The sequence below is a fragment of the Impatiens glandulifera genome, chromosome 1 (assembly GCF_907164915.1).
Source record: "Impatiens glandulifera chromosome 1, dImpGla2.1, whole genome shotgun sequence".
Taxonomy (NCBI): domain Eukaryota; kingdom Viridiplantae; phylum Streptophyta; class Magnoliopsida; order Ericales; family Balsaminaceae; genus Impatiens; species Impatiens glandulifera.
The window spans coordinates 32523900-32551234 of NC_061862.1; the positions used below are offsets into that span (position 1 = coordinate 32523900).

A 27335-nucleotide genomic window follows, 5' to 3' on the forward strand; every position below is an offset into this window, starting at 1 on the left:
GCTCCCAATGCATTTGTTTTCGAGGTTTAGAGACCGGTTTAAAGGCCATGTGCGGAATCCGGTCAGATTGGAGGCCTAAATATTTTTTCATACTTAATTGCTTTGCATATAAATTTAATTAAGATAATATTTTGAAAAATAATTTAATTAAACTTATATAAATTTATAAACTTAACGTTTTCTCATAAAAAATCTAATTGAGACACAATTATTCCAAACTCAAATACAATAAAGTGATTTCAAATGATCTAGGCATTTGAAAATGTATCTTTGAGGTTCATTAATAAAAAGCATCCTAAATAAATAAAAACTAAAAAGAGATCACCAAATATGAAATATGAGGCATTTGTCCAAGTTATGGAATAACAAACTATAATTTCACTTAATCAAATGATAGATGCACGATACAATAGAATAGGACTTTTAACCCTATGAATACCATCAAACCAAATTAAGGAACATGAAACATGATCTTGGTTTGGCCATTGTCCACTAACTGTCACTACAAACTTTTTTCTCTGATTCAGTCTAACAAAAGAGATTACACTTGGCTCCACGTTGACATAGATGTTATTATCTTCAGTACTAATTTGTGCGTGATATGTAGAGTTAGCATGTCCAATATTTGTCACAATTCTTGTAAACTGAATTGTGAAAGACAAATTACTATACACGGGGGCACTCATTGTTGGGTAGTTGAGATCCTTTGCAGACGTTCTTATACCCTTAGGGCATTTATGTTTTGCTCCTAACATCTTTATCAACTTTTCTCCTTCTAAACCAAGACTACAAAACATATTAATATAATCGTCTGTAAATGTCTCGTATACAAGCCCAGGATATACCGCCTTCACTGGATCAATGTGTCCTGCTCCATATCCAAGTTCAGCATCTAAATTGTATTTTTTATTCATGGTCCAAGCTACATGCAAGCCAAACAATGAGAATGATATGACCATTCATGAATAAATTATGTTTTTATTGGAGAAAAATAGTTGATTGTTACCTGTAGTCATAAGAGATGATTTAATAGCTGAAGCTGACCAATTAGGATGTTTTGATTTCACATAAGCAACCGCGCCAGCAACATGGGGACCTGAAAGGGATGTTCCGCTTGAAATAGTGTACTTACTAGTAAGTTTGTCGGGAATAATGTTTGTTGGATATTCTGACAAAATATTTATTCCCGGTGCAGTTATATCAGGCTATCAAACATTAAAAATAAAGATATAAGAATAACATGATATATTATTGAATTCAAAGTGAAAATGTAATAATAATAATAAAAAAAAAAAATTGAAGAACAAAATTTCAGTAAGGGATAAAATGGTTATGTGGAAATTAAATCAAATATGTATATGTTATACCTTTAAAATTTCTGGTAAAATAATGTTTGGCCCTTTACAAGAGAATGAAGCAACTATGGGAGCATGAAACTTAACAGTCTCACTCTTTAGTATGCGTGCATTTGTTTTTTTCTTGGATTTCAGGTAAGACTGAATATAATGAAAATCAGGATCATTCAAAGCTGCAGTGGGAAAAGGTGTGAATGAAGAATCATTGGTTGAACGAAGAATAACCCCACTTGCATTGGCATCCATAGCTGCAAATACAGCATCCGACTTATCGACATTGGCATCACATACTATAATCTTTCCCTTGACTAAGTCTGGATCAATGCAACCATAGACACATTGCCTGATATTCAAAATGATCAAAATAAAAGAAAGAGGGTAAAACACACCTTAAATCATCTATATATAGAGTAAAGGTGTATAACAATGAAAGAATTAAAAATATTGTCCATAGATTATATTTGATATTACAAAATGAAAGATAAAAATGAAAAATAACTTTACATTGCACTTGATTCATTACAATGATGGGTGATTCCTCTTCCATACACCAACCTCTTGTTGTGTATTCCTGTGCCTAAAGGACTCAATGCATTGCTCTAGTCAACAAGTAGAACAAGTTAGCATATATTTGAGTTTTGCATTAAATATAATTATGTAAAATATTTTTTTTTCGAAAAAAAAAATGGAAAACGAATTAAGTATATAACCCGCAAACACACTTAATCATTTATTCAGGCTCAAAAATATATGCATAAAGTTGTGAAATTACCTCTAATTACCCTACAAAAATAATCTAAAATATTAAAATAAATCAGTAAAGACTTGTACTTACAATGAGTGTTCGACCATTTCCAAGAACAAGCTTATTGATAATTTTTCTGTCGATACTACTCGCAGCCACAGTAAACAACCATGGTGCATTGCTTGTAACAGTTTTTAAGATGTTAATACCAGAATTTTCTGCACCTTGTACAGTTAAAATGTCTTTCTGCATTGCATGAAAAGAGCCGATTGCAATTACACTTTCACTAATCTTAACTGGGGTAGGATATGCAATTGAGATTGTGATAATGTCAACACCGTCAGCAATTGCATCATTAAAAGCGGCCATAGCGTCTGTATCATAACAATATTTATCATATATTCTGTATGTTGCTATCCTTGCAGATGGAACACCTCCTCTAGCAGTACCATTTGCTATACCAACAAAATTAGCATTATTCACAACCCTTCCGGCCACTATAGAGGCACTATGGCTGCCATGACCATCTATATCCCTTGCTGACTCTCCGGCATAATATCTCGCTCCAATTAACTTCCTGTCTCCCCACATTAAATAACATAAATTTAGTAAAAATACAAAAACAATTGTTCACACATAATATACTGAATTTAAATTTCAAATCTTGTAGAAAAGATTACTTACTTGTTGCAAGTGAAATTTTTTCCGCCATGACAAACACCTTTCCATTTTTTTGGAATATGGCGTAAATTGTGGTCAGATAAGCTCTTTAATTCAGGTAATACACCCGTGTCAATATGACCAATAATTATATCACTCTCAATAGAAGGACTTCTTGGAATCTTCAAGGATAATCCCATGAAGTCCCATGATCTTGTCGTTTGAACTTGAAGTTTGCGACTTTCAAAAACAGAGACAATTCCTTCTTTGTCTATAAATAGGATAGAAAGATAAATTTAGAAAGTAAATAGGTACCTATGTTATTATTTATAAAGATCAACAATGAACTTTGAATCTAATCTCATTCTAACAAATAAAAAGCAATATTTGTATCAAATGAGAGTGAGTTAATCTTATAATGATTTTATTTGACAATGAAAGATCCATTTTGTAGATTTTCTTAATATAAAGTATTATTAAAATGAGTTACCTTTCAACTTCAATGCTTCTTGTGCAGTAAGATTGGCACTAAAACTATTAAAACTTCTTGTATAACTTTTTAATAATAGCTTTTCTGCCATACTGCAAGATATAAGTTAAATTTAATAACATGTTTCTTACTAATAATAAAAGTATGATATGATATATGTATAATAAGATATGCCCATGTTCCTCTTATCTCTAATTATGTTTTTGTGTTTTTAATCATTCTCATATAAAAACTTATTAAAACATTTCTATCATTACCAATTAGTTATAAAACATGTCATCAAATAAGTTTAGTTCAAGCATTATCATAACCATTATTCATCTAAAAACAACAAAATAAATTAACTACATACATGTTGTTATGTCCCAAAACTTGAAGTAAGCTAATATGATGGGAATTTGCTAAATACTCTCCTTCAGGAAGACTTCCCATATAAACAATATGTACCTACATACAAACAAAATTTATCCGTCATAAGAATGCAAAAGAAATGCTTCATCCATAAATTTTCAAGTTTTAATTAGAACCAGATTAGACCAAAAAAAAATACCCATTAAATCTTATTTTTTAAACTTTTAATATGATAAGTAAAAATATTATTATTAAAGAAGATTAATAATTTTGTATTGTATGTAACTATATATATGATTGGAAAGCTAAGAAGGATATTATACCGACCTTTCTTTCTTCAACAGTTTCTTCATGGCACAAACAAGTGAATGAGACAATAAAAATGATCAAGAGATGATAAGACAATTGCAAATCATTAAATTTTGTCATGGTAGAACTCTATAATCTTTATTTGTTAGAATAAAAACAGTTAGGTCCATCGTTGATCTATTTAAATAATGAAAATAGTAATATATGGAAGATGTGCTTTTATTTCTTTAGATTTAAAATATTAACTTGTGGAATAATTATTTGGAAGATCTTTACATATATAATAGAATCAATCTTTCCAAAAACATTGCTAATATTTATGTTTATTCATAATTCGGTTATTATTTTTAAAATCTGGCTAATTATTGCTAATTCTTTTTAGTAATATGCATTAATATAAACCATAAAACTAGATGTGTCCAAAATAAAATAATTGATAATTTTAATTAACTGATATGTTGTATCCCGGGAATTAGGCCCCAGTCCAAGTAATAAAACGTTAAAAATAAATAAATTTAGCCGTACTAATTTTAGTTTAATAAATGGTTAATTATTTTACTTTTTAATTTAACCATAACCAAATAATTTTTTATTTTTCAGTCTAAACTAATATTTAAGCTACACATTTTTATGTTAAAAATAATTAATAAATTTAACAAATTAAAATTTTTATATTTGTTTTCTAATTGAGCTTGCAAGCTTGTCCCGGGCCGGGGCCGGTCCTGATTGTATCATGAGGAAGCTTAATGAGCAAAGTCAATACTATTTGGGTAAAATATCTCTAGGAATTTCAATATTATGAAAAACATTATCCTAATTTATGATACAATAAATTATTGCTTAATTAATTTACTATAAAAGTACAAATTTTCAAATTTTCAAATCATTATATATTTTTTTAAAACATAACAAATTAATCCATTAATCAATTTACTATAAGTCATAATCTGCATTTTTCTAAATCATTATAATTTTTTAAAACATACATAACAAATTAATTGCATAATTAATATACTAATCTATATTATTCTAAGTAATTATACATTTTGTTAAGCATAACAAATTAATTTCTTAATTAATTTACTATAATACTCATTATAACTTTTGTTAAACATATAATATTAATTTAAATTTTATTGCAATATTAAAAAAAGTAAATTTGATAACAATTTAGCTTATTTGGTTTACAGATTTTTTATTTGATCAAAAATCAAAACAATTATTTTTTAATTAAATTATAAAATTACTTCTTTTTTTTTAATTCCTTTTCACTTAAAATCTTAAATAGGTTTAATCTAATTTAATCATAACTTTAGTAGAAAACATAAAAAATATTATTAATTTACTCTTTACTTATTACATGAGTGTGACAAAATACTAATTTTTAAATAAATTTAATTATAACAAATTAAATTTAGTAAACTATGATGACCCTCACACATTAATGACCAAAAACTTTATTTGAATTTATGATCTTTAATCTTTTAAATACGGACTCTTATTATTAGAAATATCTTTAAATAAATTTAATTCATGATATTTAATCTTTTAAATAGTGACTCTTATTATTAGAAATATTGTAAATGAATTTAACTATGTAACAGTAAGATAGAACTGTATATATAAAATAAGATAGAAAAGTATATAGAAACTACAATAATTTTATTTTGAAATTTTGTATATATATCAAGAATGTCTAGAAGGGATTAGCTTTAATCATCCATTAGTACATCTCATTTATTTATCCTTTACAATTTTTGTAAGATAAAAAATTTACATTATTAAAAGATTTTTTTTATTATTAATCATCATTTACATTATTATATATATATATATGTTTAAATTTATATTGTCGGATAGAAACACATAGTTAATTTGGATCATGATATGAGAGTAAATGAATACGGTCCCAAAGGGTCAAACGTGGGTCGTTTGAATAAGAAATGGATAAGACTCTTTATATTCATTAGAAAAATTATCGTGTACCGAAAAAATATAAACAAAATAAATTTAAAATAAATTATAATAATATGTATTCAATGTTTAAAATTCTTAATTAATCACGAATAATATATTAAAATAAAAAATAAAACACTCTCATTTCACATTTTATTCATTTCAATAAAACAACTCACTTTTCAAATATCTCATCACATATTTATTTTCCAATGAATCTCTCATCTCATAACCTTACACTTTTACTTTGGTCTATCAAATATCTTATTCATATTTTTTAACCACTTTCAATTTTTACCGGCCTATTATCTCTCGCCAAATCACATCCCAATCACACTTGGTTAAAAGATTGTATTTCTTTTTTGTTATGTAGCAAGTTCGAAATATACATAACCGTTTTAAGTTTATGAGCAAATCAACCCACTATCCGACATAAGTAACTATGTACTCTCACATATATATCCAAATTAACCACAACTCTCGACCCGACAATCCGGACACTTTGAAAATTAAGCAACATTATATATATATGAAAAAAAACCACTTAGACGTATGTATTTGTACAACTAGCTCACTTAGACGTATGTACTAATAAAAAGTCATTTAAACCTATATATTATCAAAAAATTGGCTCATTTAGCCGCTTTTAGTAAACTATAGTTAATTTTTATTTTTAATTTATATATTTATTAATTAAATATTAATATATTTTCTCTCTCCTTTTTCAATAATCAAACTAGTTAAATTATTTTATTCTTAAATTTTTATTATTTTTATATTAGTTTCTCCTTTTTATTTTATTTTCCTTTTTTTATAATTTTTATTTCTCAGAATTCTTAAATTCTCATTTTCGAAAAACATTTAAAAACTTATTTATGAATTTTATATTTGACTGTAATATTTTTTTTAAAGGTTTCTTTCTTATTAAATTTAATCGGAACAAAAATGAAATTAATAATTTTTTATTTAATTTGTAATTAATGACTTATAGTAAAAGTAAGAAACATTGTTTTATCTAATAATATTTGATTATTACTCTTTTTTTGTTTGATGAATGAATTATTATTATTATCCAATTCTTGATTATTAATTTATTTATTTTTGTGTAGAATTTTTATTGTTAAAAAGATAAGTCATTTTATATTTATGGGACCAAACATTTTTAAAATAATTAATAATAAATGTTAATATAAGAAAAAAACATAAAAAAAGAAGAAGAAATTTAAAGTTAAAATAATTAAGGATAAATGCATATATATATATATATATATATATATATATATATATATAATTAAATTAAAATAATCAATAATAAATACTCATATAAAAATAATAAAAAATTATGAAAAAAATAAAAATAATTAGTTCATTTATTAATGAAAAAGAGGGAGAAAGAAAATATATTAATTTTTTAAAAAAAAAACTATGGGTGAAAAAGAAGGAGAGATAAAATATATTAATATTTAATTAATAAATATATAAATATATAAATTAAAAAATAAAAAATAATTATGATTTACTAAAAAAAGCTAAATTAGCCAATTTTTGATAATACATATGTGAAAATGATATTTTTTAGTACATACATCTAAGTGAGCTAGTTGTACCAGTATATACGTCTAAGTGAGTTTTTTAATATATATATATATATATATATATATATATATATATATATATATATATTAGTTAGTTAAAAAGTTTCACTTATATTTTTAAGAATGTCCCACGTTTTTTATTAAATTTGGCGTTGACTTTAAAATATAAAGTCATAATAGTTGGTTAAAGAGTTGTACTTATTTTTGTTAGGTTACAAATTTAAAATATACAACATATAACATTTTTTTATTTTTAACTATTTTAAATTTATGGACGGGTCAACCCATAATCCGACTCAAATATTCATTTACTCTTATATATATATATATATATATATATATATATATATATATATATATATATATATATATCTAAATTAACCACAACTTTCTACTAGACAATCTGAACACTTTAAAAATTAAGAATTATATATATATATATGATTTCTCTTTCTAACTAAATAAATGAATTATATAATTAATATTAAAAATTTAAAAATTAGTAAATTTAAAAAAAAATTAATTTAATTATATTAAAATAATAAGTATTATTTAAATATATATATATATATATATATATATATATATATATATATATATATATATATATATATATATATATAACAATAATTCTACACTATTTTTAAAAATTGTATATTTTTTTTTATTCCTTCCTTCATTTATTCCTTTAAATAATAAATAAAATATTATCAATTCAAGAATTAATAAATAGAATAGAAGTGTTCTCCTATAATTCTTCATAATAAATATATATATATATATAATTATATTTGTATTCATTATTTTTATAATTTATATAAATATTATATATATATATAAATTATATATTAAAGTTTATATAAATATTATATGGACCATATATATATATATATATATATATATATATATATATATATATATATATATATATATATATATATATATATATATATATATATATATATATATATATATATATATATATATATATATATATATATATATATCAATTTATTTAAAACATAATTTTCAATATATTTAAATAAAAATAAATTATTATTTTTGATTATTTGTCTATAATTTATATTTGACGGGTAAATAATATTTTTTATACTAAAAAAATAGTTAAAAAATAAATTAGCCTTTTCATTATTATTATTTATCTATATTTTATTTTTGACATAAAATGATAAATAATATTTTTTATATTAAAAAATAAATAGTTTTAGCTTATTATTAAAAAAAGCAAAATGTTATTTATGAATTTTACAAAAAAAAAAATCAATATTTGGAATTTTATTAATTACAAAATATACAAATACAAACATAAACAAAATTATAAATAAAACACATCAATCATAAGCGGTCTGATGATTAAAGTGATAAGTCTTCCATATACGAGACAAGAGTTCGAATATTTGCAAATGCGAATTTAAGTGAATTATATGTGTGGATAAAAAGCGTGTAACAAATGACATATTGATAGATTAAAGTTGATTGAGATGGGTGATTAATTTGTCAAAATATTAAATGTAAGATTAATGGTTGGTTTACCGAGAGATAAAAAGAATGTGAAAATATGATTGAGATTGGTAGTTGTTTGACGTGGGATAAGAGGTTGATAAAAAATATTATCTCAATATCACGAGATTAGAGGTCGATTGAGATTGGTGGTTGATTTTCCGATGTATAAGAGGTGTAAAAGTGTAATTAAGATTTGTGGTTAAATTTAGATTACACTAGTAAAAAAAGGACCTTTACCGACGGTTTTTCCCGAAGGTTTTATAAAACTCTCCTAAATACTCCCGAGAGGAACAAATCCTTCGGTATTAAAAATAGATTCCGAGGGGGGTGTATAACCTTCGGGTTTAATAATTATTACCAAAAGTTCTTTGTAGAACTTTCGGTTTTAACCTTCCCAAAAAAATAAAAAAATCTAAGTGTTGGATGTGGGTTAATTGCGAAGGTTTTTTCAAAAACCTTCGTTTTTGAAATCCCGGGGATTTTTAATTGCGAAGGTTATTCATAGAACCTTCGGTTTTACCTTTTTTGAAATTCTCTTTTCCGAAAGTTTTACAAAGAACCTTCGGTTTTGCTCAATTAAAAAAAATTCTAAATTTGGTAATGGTTATTTCCGAAGGTTTTTTAATAAACCTTCGGTTTTGACTAATATCAAAACCGAAAGTTATATTAAAACCTTCGGCATCTACCTCTATAAATACAAACCCTAACCCTTCTCTTTTTCATTCCACTCATCTCTCCTTTATCTCTCTTCCGCGCCGCAGCCGCCTGCCTCCTCTACGCCGGTTCTTCTCCTCTCTCGTTCAGGTAATTTGTTTCATTTGGTTTTTTTTGTTTTGTTTATTATGAGATTTAGATTTCTTAAGTTTATATATATATTATCTAGATTTATGCCAGTTTACGTTATTTTGTTTGATTAATATATATATATATTTATCTGAAATGCATTTAGGATATGGGTGATTCATCATGGAAGAGACTTCAGCGTACACCGAAGAAACTCCATCCGTGTTACCAGAATCTGATAACACAATCAGAAATTGCGGCACGTGAGGAGGAGGTAAACCAGATGACGCTGGAAATGGAACAAATCCGATTAAGGGATGCGGAAAGAGGCCGTTTGCTTAGTGAAATTAAAGCGGACAGGGCCGAAATGACCCAGAGATTAGAGAATCTCGAACAGGAACTTGTAGTGTTGAGGAGTCGACTGAATCAACCACCCCCTCCTCCCGCCCCATCTAATAATTTCTAGATTTATTATGTGTTTATTAGTTTTTCCGTACTAACTATGACAATATATTTATGTGTTTTTGTGTAATATTCATGAATTATTATTATGTTTGGTTTGGTTTTAATAGGTTGTTAATAAATTATTTTACTATTGTTTACTTTTTATCGTATTTTTTTAAAAAAAACAGCATGGCCAAAACCGAAGGTTCATTTGAAAACCTTCGGTTTTGACCCTCGTTTAAAAAAATCTAAAAATTTCTAAGAGTAAAAACCGAAGGTTTATTTGAAAACCTTCGGTTTTGGCCCTGTTTAAAAAAATCTAAAAATTTCTCAGGGGTAAAAACCGAAGGTTTCCAAATAAACCTTCGGTTTTATCCTTCCCCGTACTTAGAAAATTCTAAGATTTTTTTTAAACAGGGATCAAAACCGAAGGTTTTCAAATAAACCTTCGGTTTTTATGCCTGTTTAAAAAAATCTAAAAAATTTCTAAGTATGGGGAAGGGTGAAAACCGAAGGTTTTTTTTGAAAACCTTCGGTTTTAACCCCTGTTAAAAAAATCTAAAAAATTTCTAAGTATGGGGAAGGGTAAAAACCGAAGGTTTATTTGAAAACCTTCGGTTTTGACCCCTTTTAAAAAAAATCTAAATAATTTCTAAGTATGGGGAAGGGTAAAAACCGAAGGTTTATTTGAAAACCTTCGGTTTTGACCCCTTTTTAAAAAAATCTAAATAATTTCTAAGTATGGGGAAGGGTGAAAACCGAAGGTTTTTTTTGAAAACCTTCGGTTTTGACCCCTTTTTAAAAAAATCTAAATAATTTCTAAGTATGGGGAAGGGTAAAAACCGAAGGTTTATTTGAAAACCTTCGATTTTGACCCCTTTTTAAAAAAATCTAAATAATTTCTAAGTATGGGGAAGGGTAAAAACCGAAGGTTTATTTGAAAAACTTCGGTTTTGACCCCTTTTAAAAAAAATCTAAATAATTTCTAAGTATGGGGAAGGGTAAAACCGAAGGTTTATTTGAAAACCTTCGGTTTTGACCCCTTTTTAAAAAAATCTAAATAATTTCTAAGTATGGGGAAGGGTAAAAACCGAAGGTTTATTTGAAAACCTTCGGTTTTGACCCCTTTTTAAAAAAATCTAAATAATTTCTAAGTATGGGGAAGGGTAAAACCGAAGGTTTATTTGAAAACCTTTGGTTTTTACCCCTTTTTAAAAAAATCTAAATAATTTCTAAGTATGGGGAAGGGTAAAAACCGAAGGTTTATTTGAAAACCTTCGGTTTTGACCCCTTTTAAAAAAAATCTAAATAATTTCTAAGTATGAGGAAGGGTAAAAACCGACGGTTTATTTGAAAACCTTCGGTTTTGACCCCTTTTTAAAAAAATCTAAATAATTTCTAAGTATGAGGAAGGGTAAAAACCGAAGGTTTATTTGAAAACCTTCGGTTTTAACAATTCCCAAAAACATTCTGATCAAGGTCAGGACCGAGAGGTTTATTCAAAACATTCGGTGATACCCTTCAAAATCGAAAGTTATACTATTAACTTTCGGTGTTACCACATCATAATTTGGAAAATTAATTGGTTTTCTACCTTCCAATCTAGACTCTTAACTAATATTATCAAGTGTGTGTTGTTTAAAAAAAATTAAGATTATGTTTAATGTTAAAATGTTTATGATTGTGTTTGATTATATAAAGAAGTGTGTATAGATGTTTGTGTTTGATGATCACATGAATGTGTATAAAGTTTGATAATATGAATTGTGTAATGTTTTAAAATTACCAAATGGGTTAAATTAATTTTGTTCAATGTCATTAGAAGATTAAAAACACATTAATTCAACAATTTTGTGAAATTGTAATTCCGAAGGTTAATGCTATAACTTTCGGAAATAGCTATCAAAACCGAAAGTTATACCATTAACCTTCGGAATTGCCATTTCATAATTTGTAATATTCATGGGCTTTTTACTTTACAATCTAGACTCATAACTAATATGATCAAGTGTGTTGTATTTTAAAAAATTTAGATGGTGTTTAATGTTAAAATGTTTATGATTGTGTTTAATTATATAGAAAGTTTATATGAATGTTTATAATGTTTGAATATCCTATCAATGTGTGTAATGTTTGATCATATAACTTTTGTGTAATATTTTAAGGATGTCAAATTTGTTAAATCAATGTTATTGAAGGTCATTAAATGATTAAAAACTAATTAGTTTAACAATTTATGAAATGGTAATTCCGAAGGTTATTATTATAACCTTCGGAAATAGTTATCAAAACCGAAAGTTATATATAAAACTTTCGGTTTAGCTAATTAAATAAAATTGTAAATATTTCAAAACCGAGAGATTTAGACACATCTCTCGAAATTTAATTTATCAAAACCGAGAGACATGTCAAAATCTCTCGGAAATATGAATAATAAAAACCGAGAGTTATATGATTAACTCTCGGAATTGATTAAATGATCAAAACCGAAAGTTAATAATATAACTTTCGGTATTGACCCTTTATTAAAATTAAAAAACGCTTTCTTTTCTCCCTTTCCTCTTTCTTTCCCCGTTTCTCCTTCCGCCTCTCGATCGACTTCTCCGCCTCCGCAAACGAACGACGCCGCTGCCCAGACGAAAGCCACACCGCCGCCGATTGAAGTTCCTCCGGCCGCCGACGCTTGGATTTGGTCCGATTGAAGTCCCGCCGCGCCAGATTGAAGGTTGCCGTCTCGGTTTTCAAGTTCAGGCGCCTCTTGCTGTCGCCCTACAGCCGCCTCCTACTGCCGCCGCCTGCTGCCGCCCTACAAAGGTTAGTTTATTTTTTAGGTTTAAGTTATATTAGTTTAATTTTATGTTATATTTGTTTCATTTTAGGTTATATTAGTTTGATTTTGGTTAGTTTAGGTTATGTTAGTTTAATTTTAGTTTGATTAATGATTTTGTAGTTTGATTGATGATTTTGTAGTTTGATTTTAGGTTATTTGTTTGATTTTAGGTTATATTTGTTGTATTATGTTGAAAATATGGTTGATTTTGGTTAGTTTATGTTATATTAGTTTAATTTTAGTTTGATTGATGAATTTGTAGTTTGATTTTAGGTTTTTTGTTTGATATTAGGTTATTTGTTTGATTTTAGGTTATTTGTTTGATTTTAGGTTAAATTTGTTTGATTGGGTTGAAAATATGGTTGATTTTGGTTAGTTTAGGTGATATTAGTTTGATTCATGATTTTGTAGTTTTATTTTAGGTTTTTTGTTTGATATTAGGTTATTTGTTTGATTAGGTTGAAAATGTGGTTGGTTTGGGTTAGTTTATGTTTTTTAATTTGATATATGTATGATTGGGATTTAGTTTTTGGATTAATTATGTTGAATTGTTACATTATGTTTATATTATTGTTAGATTGATTAGTTTAGATTATGTATTGGATTATGTTATTGGATTTATTTTTTGGAATTGGTTGTTGGATTTGGTTTAGGTTATATTGAGTTTGGTTGTATGATTTAGTTAGATAATGTTAGATTAGGTTGAAAATATGTTTGATTTTGGTTAGTTTAGGTTTTGGATTGATTAATGTTCTTGGATTGATTTGGTATATGTTTATGTTGTTTAGGTTTATAACAGTTTAGGTTTATTAGGTTCGATTTATTGTATATGTGAATAATTTCATATTATTTAGAATCGGATTTCATTCTTGGTTATTTGTATATGTGAATTGATATAGATATGTTGATAATGATTTGGTTAGATTAAGTTATATATTAGGTTATATGATTTTGATTTGGTATAGGTTTATGTTTGATTTTGTTGGATTAATGTTCTTGGATTGATTTGGTATAGGTTTATGTTTGATTTTGTTGGATTAATGTTATTGGATTGATTTGGTATATGTTTATGTTTGATTTTGTTGGATTCATGTTAGATTTGGTTTATTATTGTTTGATTAAAAGGTATATGTGTTTATATTTGTTGATTTTGTTGGATTTGGTTTTTGATTAATACTTTATTGTTTGATTAATAGGGTTTATTATTGTTCGATCTACCCACAGCCGCTCTTCTTCGTCGCTCTTTTTGTGCAAGGTTAGTTATTGTTCGTTTATTATATGGTTAGGTTAGTTTAATATTACATTTATATTAGATTTTCATGTTAGATTTAAGTTTGATTTATGTTTGATTTTATTTATGTTAGCTTAGGTTTGATTTATGTTAGATTAGGTTTGAAATGTGTATGAATGAAATAATGTTGAATTAGATTTGTTTTGAATTATATTTGATTTTAGGTTAGATTAGGTTTCAAATGTGTATGAATAAAATTATGTTGGATTAAAATTGATTGATTTGAAATGTGTATGAATGAAATAATCTTAGATTATATGTATGTTAGATTTAAGTTTGATTTATGTTAGGTTTTATTATAGTTTGTTTAGGTTGAATTTTAGTTAGAAAATGTTAGATTTAGTTAGAAAATGTTAGATTTATGTTGAATTTCGTTTGAATAATGATAGATTAGGTAGCGATTATGTTACAATTATGTAAGCCTAATTAATTTAGACAAATTTAAGTAAATAATAATGCGAGTTGTTTTCCATTTTATTAGAAATATGGAAGTACCCGATAAAAGCTGGATGACCTTACGTCGAGATCATCCAGATTACGAGGAAGGCGTTGACAAATTCCTCAAGTATGCTCTTAGGAATACATCCCGACAAACCGTGAAATGTCCCTACGTGAAATGCTTGAACACACCGTTTATGGAAATAGACGAAGTGAAGACTCACCTGATCATTTATGGAATAAATGTTCATTATGAGTATTGGTATTTTCATGGAGAAAAGAGACGTACTACTCAAGTGGTTAATGAAGATGTCGATGAAGATGTCGATGACTTCGATGATGATGACGACGATAATCAGTCGGAGGATGCCGTGCCGGAATTCAACGATACAGTTAATGAAGAGGTCAATGAAGAACGTTATATGCACGAATTTATAAACGATATGTTCCCCAACGTTAATGACGTCCCGAGCAGCGATGAACCAGTCGAAGATGCACATAGATTTTATAAATTGCTTGATGATTGCAAACGACCATTGTATGAAGGTGCTCGAATAACGAAATCATTGGCACTACTAAAACTACTTCACATAAAAAATGTATGTCAATGGACGAATTCTTCGTTCGATATGTTGCTGCGTCTGCTTAAAGACTACATATTACCGATTGACGCTCAATTGCCAAACTCATACTACGAAAGTAAAAAATTCATTACTGATATCGGGCTTAAATATGACAAGATAGACGCATGTAAGAACAACTGTATGCTATTTTGGAAGGACGACATAAATGAAGATTCTTGCAGAATTTGCGGTCTTTCAAGATGGAAAGTCGACCAAACAAGTGGGACAGTTCGGGAGAAGCAAAACGGGAAATTCATTCCAAAAAAGGTGTTGAGATATTTCCCTTTAACACCAAGACTGCAAAGACTATACATGTCCTCAAAAACGGCTCCAATGATGAGATGGAATAAAGAAGGAAGAGTTGATAGTGATACGTTGAGACATCCCGCTGATTCCTTAACTTGGAAGACGTTTGATGAAAATTATACAGATTTTGCTTCAGAATCTCGAAACGTAAGACTGGGTTTATAAGGCGATGGGTTTCAGCCATTTGCAAATGGGAAAAAATCATAGAGTGTTTGGCCGGTTATTCTCGTTCCTTATAATGTGTCACCCACGACTTGCATGGATTCTAGCAATTTCATCTTATCTATGTTAATTCCGGGTCCAAAGAGTCCGGGAGATGCAATTGACATATTTCTCCAGCCATTGATCGAAGAGTTGCATGAACTGTGGAAAACAGGTGTGAAAACGTTTGATGCACACACCTCGCAATACTTTAACATGCGAGCGGCGTTGTTGTGGACCATTAACGACTTTCCCGCATACGTGAATTTATCAGGCTGGAGTACGAAAGGTAAATTCGCTTGTCCTTGTTGTAACAACGACACGGTATCCCTTCGATTGGTTCATGGTTCCAAACAATGTTACTTGAGTCATAGACGTTTCCTTCCACCAAAGCACAAATACAGAAGGGATAAAAAGTCGTTTGATGGTCGAACTGATTATAGAGATCCCCCTAGATTGTTAACGGGGCAAGAATGTTACGAGCAAGCACGAGACCTAGAAGACATAATTCTTAGTGCGGATCTGAGCAAGAGAACTAAGATATATCATGAAACGCGGGGAGACAATTGGAACAAACTTAGCATTTTCTTTCGTCTTCCTTATTGGAAATCACTATTATTGAGACATAATTTGGATGTGATGCATATTGAGAAAAATATCTGTGATAGCGTGTTGGGAACAATAATGAATGTGAAAGAGAAGACTAAGGATGGTCCTAAACCCCGTAAAGACTTAGAACTCTTAGGCATAAAATCATAGTTACATCCTATAAATGATGAAGGAGTTGTTCATTATCCAGAAGCGCCTTTCACTTTGACATCAGAAAGTAAAAAACGTCTTTGTAACTTCTTGAAAGATCTCAAGTTTCCCGATGGCTTTTGCTCAAATATCGACGGTTGTGTAAATTTGGAAGAGAAAAAGATTTCGGGATTATAGAGTCATGATTGTCACATTTTATTGGAATATCTTATTCCTTTAGCAACTCGTGGATTACTTCCAGATAATGTGTATGATGCGTTAGTAAATTTGTCTCGTTTCTTTCGGTTGTTGTGCTTCAAAGAGTTGATTCAAGAGGAACTCGAACAATTGTACATGGATATTACATTGACACTTTGCAAATTTTAAATGATTTTTCCGCCGTCAATCTTCGACATCATGATGCATCTCCCAGTTCACTTGTCATTTGAGGCTTTGCTTGGAGGACCTGTTCAGTATCGATGGATGTATCCGTTCGAACATTACATGGGTACAATGAAAAAATATTTAAGGAATAATAACCACCCCGAAGCCTCTATAAGCGAGAGCTATCTTGTTAATGAGAGTATTAGTTTATGTGCCAGGTATATGGAGGAACAAGAGCAAGAAAATGCACAACCTGAAATCTCAGGCATTTCAATATTTGCATCGTTGGAAGACCTATCTAACGGAAAAGTATACAACTTGGATTATATCGATCGAGTGACAACTCATTCTTACATTTTGAAAAATTGTCCCGAAGCAGAACCTTTTTTCATGTAAGATTCGATGTTGCTGTTACTAATTAGCATTAAAGAGTATGCTATTTAATATTCGATCTATTTGCAAAGATTATAACAACGAGTCCAGTGGAGAAACGTTTGCCGCATATTTCAAGCATCGAGTGAGTAAATTATAAACCATATATCTTAACTCTTTTTATTCATTTTAACAAGTTCATTTCGGATACATATATAGGTCGCCCATTTAGCAGAAATTAACAACATATCAAGAGACCTCAAGATCTTAGGAGAAGGTCCAAGTATGTACTCGTCTATGTATGTTTGGTGTAAAGTAAACGGATTCAAATTCTGTACAGAAAAACACGACGAAGGTTTGACCACTCAAAATAGTGGGGTGGTTGTTGAGGGGTACAATGGATCTGAAACTATGTCATACTACGTTGTTTTGACGGATATAATCGAAGTACAATACTATTCTCACAAACGAGTTGTTTTATTCAAGTGTAAGTGGTTTGATACACACTCGGGGGAACTAGGAGTGAAAGTGGATAAATATGGCTTCGTAAGTGTAAATGTAAACCGAATTTTGAAAACCTAGAGTCAAGACCCGTATTTATTGGCAAGTCAAGCAAAACAAGTATTCTACGCCCCTGATATGTCAGCCCGACCCGGTTGGAAGATTGTGACAAAAATAAAACCGCAGTTTACAAACATATAGTTCAGATTAATTAATTAGGTAGATTTATGTTTTCAACTTTATATTCATTCTTATTACTACTTTATTTCAATTATTCACTCAATTTTATTAATTGTGTGAATTAAGAATGTCTGAAGGTCCTAAAACAACTTGGAAGAGTATGAGGAAGACACCCAAGAAATTGGATAAAAGCTACCAAAACCTACTTGCCCAATCCGAGTCCTTAAAGCTCCGAGGATTGTCTTTTAGAGACCAACCACCTATTGCTGTGGTCCCGATAGCTACCGCGCCTCCCCGAACAGACGAGGCTGAAGACGATGATGAGCTCCAAGAGTTTATAGAGAGCACATTTGCTGATATGGTGGATAGCGATGAGGCAGTAGACGAGGGTCTCGAGGAGCCTATTGGGGAGCAGGATGGCGAGGAGGAACACGGGACCACTCCCGACCCATCATCGACAGGTAACTCGTTTACAAATTAGTTAGTGTTTAAATTGATTGATATATATAATTATGATTTTGATAATTTTGAAGAATCTTCTGCCCGCAAGAGACGGGGGAAGAATAAGAATATTGCGCTGTCTAAGAGGTTAGAGGGGACAAGGATTCCTCTTACATTTAGGGAGAAGGATGGGAGGCCAGGCGGTACAGACGTGAGAAGAACACGGTGGTCTAGACATGTGGGGTCGATTATCCGGGACCCCGCAGCCGTCTCACACCGTCTTCTAAAGTGGAAGGCTTTAAGTGCAGACCAATTGGATTCACTGTGGACTGCTATCAAGGTAATACTTATTACTTGATTATACGTTACGTCATTAAATAATTATTTTTAACATTCGGATGTTATTTTTTTCAGGATCGTTCGAAGCCACTAATGGTGATATTGAGTCTTTCCGAAAGACCGGATTGGGACACGCCAATCAGATATGGGATAGATGGCGATCGAATTTGAACAAGACATATATCCGCATCCACAAAGGAGACGAGGCGGCGGTACTGGCTAATCCTCCACCGGACTACGATCGAGATGATTGGGAATTTGTGTGTCGCAACCATTTCTTCACAGAAACATTTAAGGTATGGTTTCATAATTCAAATAAAAGTTGATATTAATTAATCTAACTTCATTTTTTTTCAAATAAAGAGAAACAGTTCTACAATATGAAGAACAGGAAGAAGTTGAAATTCCCGCATCGAACGGGAAGTAGACCGTTTGCACAAATTGAAGACGAGTTGGTAAGTACATTATTTGTAATAACTTAATCTAAATATTGTTATTAATTATATAAATCATTTATTTCAACAGGCGATTGAAATTGGACGGGCACCGTCTGTAATTGAAGTATTCAAGAGGACCCGTACCCCTAAACCGACAAAAGAAAACCCAACACCCGTCCCAGACGAACACGTGCAAGAGAAAATTGTAAGTGAATTGAATATGCTTAGTTTTTTATTAGAGAAATTATATTTTATTTGAATTGTGCAGGTGGAGATGGAGGAGGTTGTTAGTAACGAACCGGGAATATCAGATTTTGAATTGACGGATAGGGTGTTCGGACAACAAAAACACGGGGTAGTGTTCGGAATGGGATCAGGCGTCCGACCCACACACTTTCGTGAGGATCGTCGAAGTGGAAACAGTTCACAGCGAAACAATGAGCGATTGTTAGAAGAGAATCAAATAATGAAGCTCAAGCTGGAGGAACTGGAGAAGAGGGATGAAGAAAGAAGGCGCAAAATGGAAGAAATGGAAGCGGAAAAGGAAGAAATGGTGACAAGAATGGAGAGGGAGAAGTTAGAGATGAACGAGAGAATGGAGAGGGAGAAATCAGAGATGAACGCAAGAATGGAGAGAATCGAACTGTTTATGAGGCAACAACCACCTCCTCCTCCCACAAGCTAAGGTTGTTTCGATTATGAACATGTTTTCATTAGTAGTTGAATTTATAACAGATTGTTCGGAATATTAGTTTGGTTTCGAATTTTGTAATGTTGATGATCAATTAATGTGATCGTTTAATGTATGTATGTTGCATTTCTTTTATCATTGATATATTAATTTGGCTGAACAGGTTTTGGTTGCGAGCAAAATAATCCGCACGTTTTTAAAAATTTACGGGAAAAAACCGAAAGTAATATTGAAATCTTTCGGTTTTTCTTCAAATGGAAAAAACGAGAGATATTAGAAAACTCTCGGTTTTTACCCAAAGAGAAAACCGAGAGTTATATAACAAACCCTCGGTTTTTACCCAAAAGAGGAAAACCGAGATTTATATGAAAACTTTCGGTTTTCCTCTTTGGGTAAAAACCGAGAGTTTTCATATAACTCTCGGTTTTCTCAATTTGAAGAATAACCGAGAGTTATTACAAAACTCTCGGTTTTCTTCAAAAGGAGAAAACCGAGAGTTATTAGAAAACTCTCGGTTTTTCCACAAAGAGAAAAACCGAAAGTTATTTGTAAAACCCTCGGTTTTTCCACAAAGAGAAAAACCGAAAGTTATTTCTAAAACCCTCGGTTTTTCCACAAAGAGAAAAACCGGAAGTTATTTCTAAAACCCTCGGTTTTTCCACAAAGAGAAAAACCGAAAGTTATTTGTAAAACCCTCGGTTTTCCACAAAGAGAAAAACCGAAAGTTTTCATATAACTCTCGGTTTTTCTCTTTGTGGAAAAACCGAGAGAGTCAATACCGAGGGATGGCGAGAGTTACTAAAACCTTCGGTAAGGTGTCTTTACCGAAAGTTATAGGGTCAAAACCGAGAGTTTTTACTCTCGGTTTTGACCCCTTTTTCACCAGTGTTACCAAGGCTCGTAAGGGCCAAACCGTGGATCGGTTTAAATAGGAAAACGCATAAAACTCTTTATATCCCTTCTTTCATTTCACTTTATAACTAATAAATGAAAAATATAATCAATATTAATAATTCAAAAATTAATAAATTTTAAGAATAAAAATTTAATTTAATTAATATATATATATATATCAATAATTCTACACTATTTTTTAAAATTATATATATTTTTTATTATTTCTTTCATTTCTCTCTTTAACTAATAAATAAAACATTAACAATTCAAGAATTAATCATTTAAAAAAAAAACTAATCTAAATATATTAACAAAATAAGTGTTCTTTTATAAATTTTTTAAATAAATATATACATATATCAATAATTATATTTGTATTAATTAGTTTTTATAATTTATATAAATATAATTTATCTACAATTTATATTTGACAGGTATATTATATTTTTTATACTGAAAAAATAGTTAAAAATTATTTTATTTTTTTAATTATTTATATACACTTTATATTTAACATAAAATGATAAATACTATTTTTAATCTACTGTGAATTTAGATGGGAATTCAAAAAGAAGTTCTTCCATCTTGTCTGTAACTATAAATTGTAGAAGTTTATGCTAAGGATTTTCAAGCTTTTTTATGGTTGTTCAAGGATCTTTACATGCATTATGTTAGGTATCAAAGAAAATTCATTTTGGTTTCAAAAGGGACGTCCTTTTAGATGTCTAAATAGAAATATTACCTAGTCAATTTATGGTGTAAAAGAGCCCCGAGTGCTAATGGCGGACGAGCGGTGACTACTCCTTAATGCCCCCATCTGCGATGAAGCGCGGAGATTAGTTCAACCCTTGGTGTGTGAAGTTGAACTTGTCGTTGCTGGGCTATTTAAAAAATAGTTTTAGCTTATTAATAAAAAATGGTCCAATATTATTTTTGAATTTTATAAAAAAACTAAAATTTCGAAATTTTTATATGTATATATATATTAATGCTTAATTTGAATTTGTCGGGACGAGAGCTGTGGATACTTTGATCGGATCTTGGGTTAACCAGTTCATAATTTGAAACGGTAAAAATAAAAATAAAAATGTTATTTGTATGTTTCAAACTTAAAATATAACAAAAACAAGTAAAACTCTTTAACCAACTAAGCTAATAAGACTTTATATTTTAAAGTTTACACAAAATTAGATAAACGCGCGACATTAATAACAATATAATTTATATACATATATAATAATTCTTAATTTGAATTTGTCAGGTCGAGAGTTATGCTTAATTTGGATATATATGTGAGAGTAAATAGATAATTGTGTTGGATCGTTAGTTGACCCGCACATAAACATGAAACGATTAAAAATAAAAATAAAAATATTATATGTTTGGTTCGAATTTGTAACCTAACCAAACATGTAAAATTATTTAACCAAATAAGCTAATAAGACTTTATATTTTAAATTATACACAAAATTTGATGAACGCGCGACATTTATAACAATACAACATCTCTCTATATAATAATGCTAAATTTGTATTTGCCGCGTCGAGAGGTGTGGTTAATTTGAATATATATGTGAGAGTAAATGGATATTTGGGTCTGATCGTGACCCGACCATAAATTTTAAACGATTAAAAATAAAATAAAAAATGTTATATGTATGTTTTAAACTTGCAACCTAACAAAACAAAACACTTAACCAACTAAATTAATAAGACTTTAAATTTTAAATTCTACACAAAATTTGATGAAACGTGAAAGAAACATTTATAACAGTATTATCAAAATATATATATATATATATAATACTTAATTTGTATTTGTTGCACACTTGGGTCGGATCGTTGGTTGACCCGCCCATAATTTTATAATGATTAAAAATAAAATTAAAAATGTTATATGTATGTTTCGAATTTGTAACTTAACAAAATCTATATATATAATAATGTTTAATTTGAATTCTTCGGGTCGAGAGCTGTATTTAATTTTGATATATATGTGAGAATAAATTGATACTTGGACCGGATCGTGGGTTGACTTACCCATAAACTTGAAACGATTAAAAATAAAATAAAAAATACTATAGGTATGTTTTAAACTTACAACCTAACAAAACAAGTAAAACCTTTTAACCAACTAAGTTAACAAAACCTTATATTTTAAACATTTGTTGAACATTCATAATAATATAATATATATATAATAATAATAATAATAATAATAATAATAATAATAATAATAATGCTTAATTTGATTTTGCCATGTCGAGAACACATATTTTTTATTAGCACATATTTTTTTAATTATATATATATATATTAATTTTAAATATTTTTATATTTATCCATTTACATATTATATTAATTTATTTATTTTAAACATTTAATTAAATTTATTTATATATTTATTTTTGATAAAGGTCAAATTCTTACTAAATTTGGTTATTAAATAATCAAAATTATTATCGATATTAAAAATATAAAAAACTTAAGCAAATTAGTTAGATGATTTTTCAATATTTTATTTTTCACTAAGGGCATCAATCGGCGAAAAGAAACGAATAAAAATTATTTTTATATAAACACTAAGGGCATTTTAAAAAAACAAATGAAGTGATGGTCTTTGGAATATGTAACTTCCATACAAACTAAAGTGATGAGATCCCTATATCAACACTAATGATAATTTTTCAAAATAAAAAAATTAAGCAATGAAATACCTTATTCATGTACTAGGAGAATCTTGGTGTAAAAGTGTATTGCTATATAAAATGAGATCCTTACCTCAACAATAAGGGTCTTTTCAAAAGAAATAAAAAAGAGGTATAAGTCGCTTGACATTGGATTAGGGGTGAACAAATGGTTAAATACTATTCGTATTAAGTCCAAATTATATTTATACTATTCGTAATTCAAACTATTATATTATATTGATTAATACAAACTATTATATTATATTGATTAATACAGATTGAATTTAGTATAGTTTGGATTGTTCAATTTAATTTTTTCTTTATCTAACTACTTAATTTTCGATTTATTTTAATATTTACTAAGTAATATGTTTAATTAAGTTCATTAAAAAAATATTATTAAAATTTTATTGTTATAATTAATTTTTTTTATAATAGTATTTTATTTATTTTTGCTAAAACCTATAATTCATTACTTTTGAATATTTTATTTAAATAATTAAATTTAAAAGTAAAAAAAATATGTATCTGAAGAAAAAAATATATATAAATAAATTATTGACTAATTGATATCGAAATAAGTAAAATATATATTATACTAAGGTGAAATATAATTTAGAGAAAAATAAATTAAAAATTATATTTTTAGTTGGTTAGTTTGATAATTTAAATAAGCTTAATTCAATTCGAATTTATTCAACCCGGTCTGATCTCAATTTAATTCGAAATATGTAATCTATATTAGTATTTCGGATTAAGATCAAATTAGATTTCGGAATAATCCGTAAAATAATCACCCTTAATTTAGAGGACTACTCAATTTCCAAAAAAAACAACATGACCCTATTTGAACACGGGAAGTATTTTCAAAACAAATGAAAAAATAATAAAATATAAGTCAATTTTACTGTAACTATCCAACTTCTAAAAAATAGAGAACCATGGAGTGGAGTATTTCTCTACTCATCTATCGAAAAACGAGAACCATGAAATCTTTGATTCCCAAAGTATTTTTCAACAAAAATTATATGAAATTATTTTAAGAAATAACTTGTAGCAATGTCCAACATGCAAACTATGCATATATTGTTCACGCATAACGTCTTGTTTAGACGAGTACACTTATTTTCTTCGGCTAGCGAAACCACTAAAACGAGGATAAAAAATGTTTAATCTCCTTCTATATTTAATTCGACTAGCGAAACCACTTAATCGAGGATCAAACATGTCATTAACTGTGGCATTTCAACATATAACAATGGAAGCAAACCCATTGTACGTCATACCTAGACTTTTGACACTACACCAAATGTCATCCCAAAATCTAATCGAAGAATCATTCCCACAATGAATCTAGATTGCTCACAGAAACTTTTCTATATAGAATAAATCCCCTCCAAATATTACACCCCATTGGATAATTAGACATTTTGATAAACCAACTAGACAAATCATTATCATACTTACATCTGATTAACAATGTCCAAAACTATATATTCAGTTTCGTTGCAAATCTACTCCACCATTTTAATACAAGAATCTCATTAAAAGAAATAAAATTAGGGAATGATAATTATTGAAGAGTGGCATTTATAATAGAATGGAATCTAGTTAAAATTGACCTTTTTCCGAAAGTAATATTTGTCGGTAAAGGCCCTATATTTGTCGGTAAAGGTCTTTTTCCAAAGGGTCATCAAACTGTCGGCATCTGTCGGTATTCCTCTTGTCGGTAAAGTTGTAGACGTTTTAGCTGACAGATTGCAAATATGTTGGTAGAACATATATCGATAGATTTATACATTTCTTTCGGTATATCCTTTTCCGATAGATATGATTAGATCTTTCGATATTAATTATAAAATGACATTTTAATATAGATCGTATTTTTTCTAATTAGGCTGACAACAACTCGGATAATTGAAAACCGAATAGGCTCTTTGATCTTTTTTCAGATAAATAACGAAAGATTTATTGAAATCTTTCGGAAATGACTTTACAGAAAGAGGTATGGAAAATCCTTCGATAATAGCTTTATCGAAAGATTCTAATAAAACTTTCGGTATTATCTATACAAGAGATATAACTCTTACCGACAGATATGCACAAAACTGTTGTTATTTAGCTTTACCGACAGTTTTGTATATATCTATCGTTATTGGTCTTTATCGACATATTTGTATATATTTGTCGAAATTATCTAAAACTTTTTTCCGACAAATTCCTTGATATCTTTCGGTATTCTCTCTTTACAGATTTTTAATTATTTCATTTGTTTTTTACATAACCTTAACATGTTAATTATCAGCCAAACAAAAAAATTAAAATACAATCCATTAACAAAAAAATTCATTACATTTCCAAAATTCTTAATCTAATACAAAATATAGTATACTGATCTATAAAGTACTTACACCAAACACGATAAACTAAACCATGTCCAAAAAGTACTTACTCCAACACGATAAACTAATCCATGACATCCAAAAAGTACATAATGCATGAAAAAAACATTTACTGAAATGTACTAACTTGAGGGTGGTGGCATGGGTAGTGGTTGATTCGGTAACTGTGACAATATATATGCAATTTGTCGTTTAGATTCCTCTAGTTCAGCTTGCATTCTGTCGCTATTACTTTTAAGTTCATTGACCCGTGTCTAGAGCTGTTGGTTCTCCTCCCTTAACGACAACCCTCCACGTTGTGCATTGTTTCCCCTTCACCGATCCCCATGAAAACGTGTTAGCCGCACGCCTGACCGTCCCGTGTCATTGCGGCCCGAACACTTTTTCGGTCACTTTGAAGTCGGAGATATCAGGCATGTCGTTAATCACTTGTTCCATCTCCACCTACACATTTCAAAGTTTCATTGTATAACATGTATAGTTCTATTAAATTCCAATTAAACTTATTTATTAACTTATGATCTTCTCTTGTGACATTAGGTTCAGCGTCGGGATCAGGTTGTCTTTGGTGGGTCTCGGAGTTTGAGTCTTTCTGAACCTCTCTATGATAGTTGGTGGACGTCCGAGTTCAGTCGTCTATTCAAATAATTTAGTGTTAATTAGTAAATTAGTTAAATTATTTATAATAGGTATAATTGAATAATGTACATACTAATTCTTCTTCAACGCGCGAAAATGGTTTACTGCCTGTATGGTGCGCAAACTTCACTTTTTTTTTATTGCCAATATTGATTGAACTTTTTTTTTCTGTATTTAAAATAAAAAAGAAGTTAGAACAAAACCCGTCAGTACAAATTTGAATTCTGAAATTATACGTACCTTGAAATTCTCGGTGAAGAAGTAGTGTCTGTAGAGGAACTCCCAATCTACTGGATCATAACATGTTAGTGGATGCGCAAGAATGGCCGTCTCATCTCCGTTATGAATCTGGACGTAATCCCGACTCAAATCGGAGCGCCACCTATCCCATATTTATTTGGAGTGTGCCATCCCGCCTCTCTAAACGTATCTATAGACATATCTGTATTTTCAAATGGATCCTGAAAAATAAAACCACCAAATTTATAAAAACTTCATTTTAATGTTAATTAAAGTTCAATTTCTTACCATCATAGCACGTCATAGTGAATCGAGTTGGTCGATACTCAAAGCTCTCCACTTTAATTGGCGATGCGAGATGAGTTGAGGGTCCTGCACCATCGACCCCACATGCAGAGACCACATACGCCTCGCATCACCATCTGGCCTCCCATCCATGTCTCCGAAAGTTAGTTGCACTTTAGATCATTGATCCCTTTTAGA

The 27335-nt window shown here is 29.1% G+C and overlaps 1 protein-coding gene across 1 annotated transcript; it reads right to left on the reverse strand.

Moving 5' to 3' along the window:
* Positions 1-386: 386 nt before the first annotated feature.
* Positions 387-27290, reverse strand: LOC124923890 (subtilisin-like protease SBT4.3). Its single transcript, XM_047463878.1, has 11 exons — positions 27253-27290; positions 26853-26994; positions 26367-26417; positions 3603-3697; positions 3251-3342; positions 2785-3031; positions 2191-2677; positions 1860-1954; positions 1368-1698; positions 1007-1205; positions 387-922 (listed from the first exon to the last, which is right to left on the reverse strand). The coding sequence occupies exons 1-11, from the start codon at positions 27288-27290 to the stop codon at positions 387-389; spliced, it is 2313 nt and encodes a 770-aa protein (XP_047319834.1).
* Positions 27291-27335: the final 45 nt, after the last annotated feature.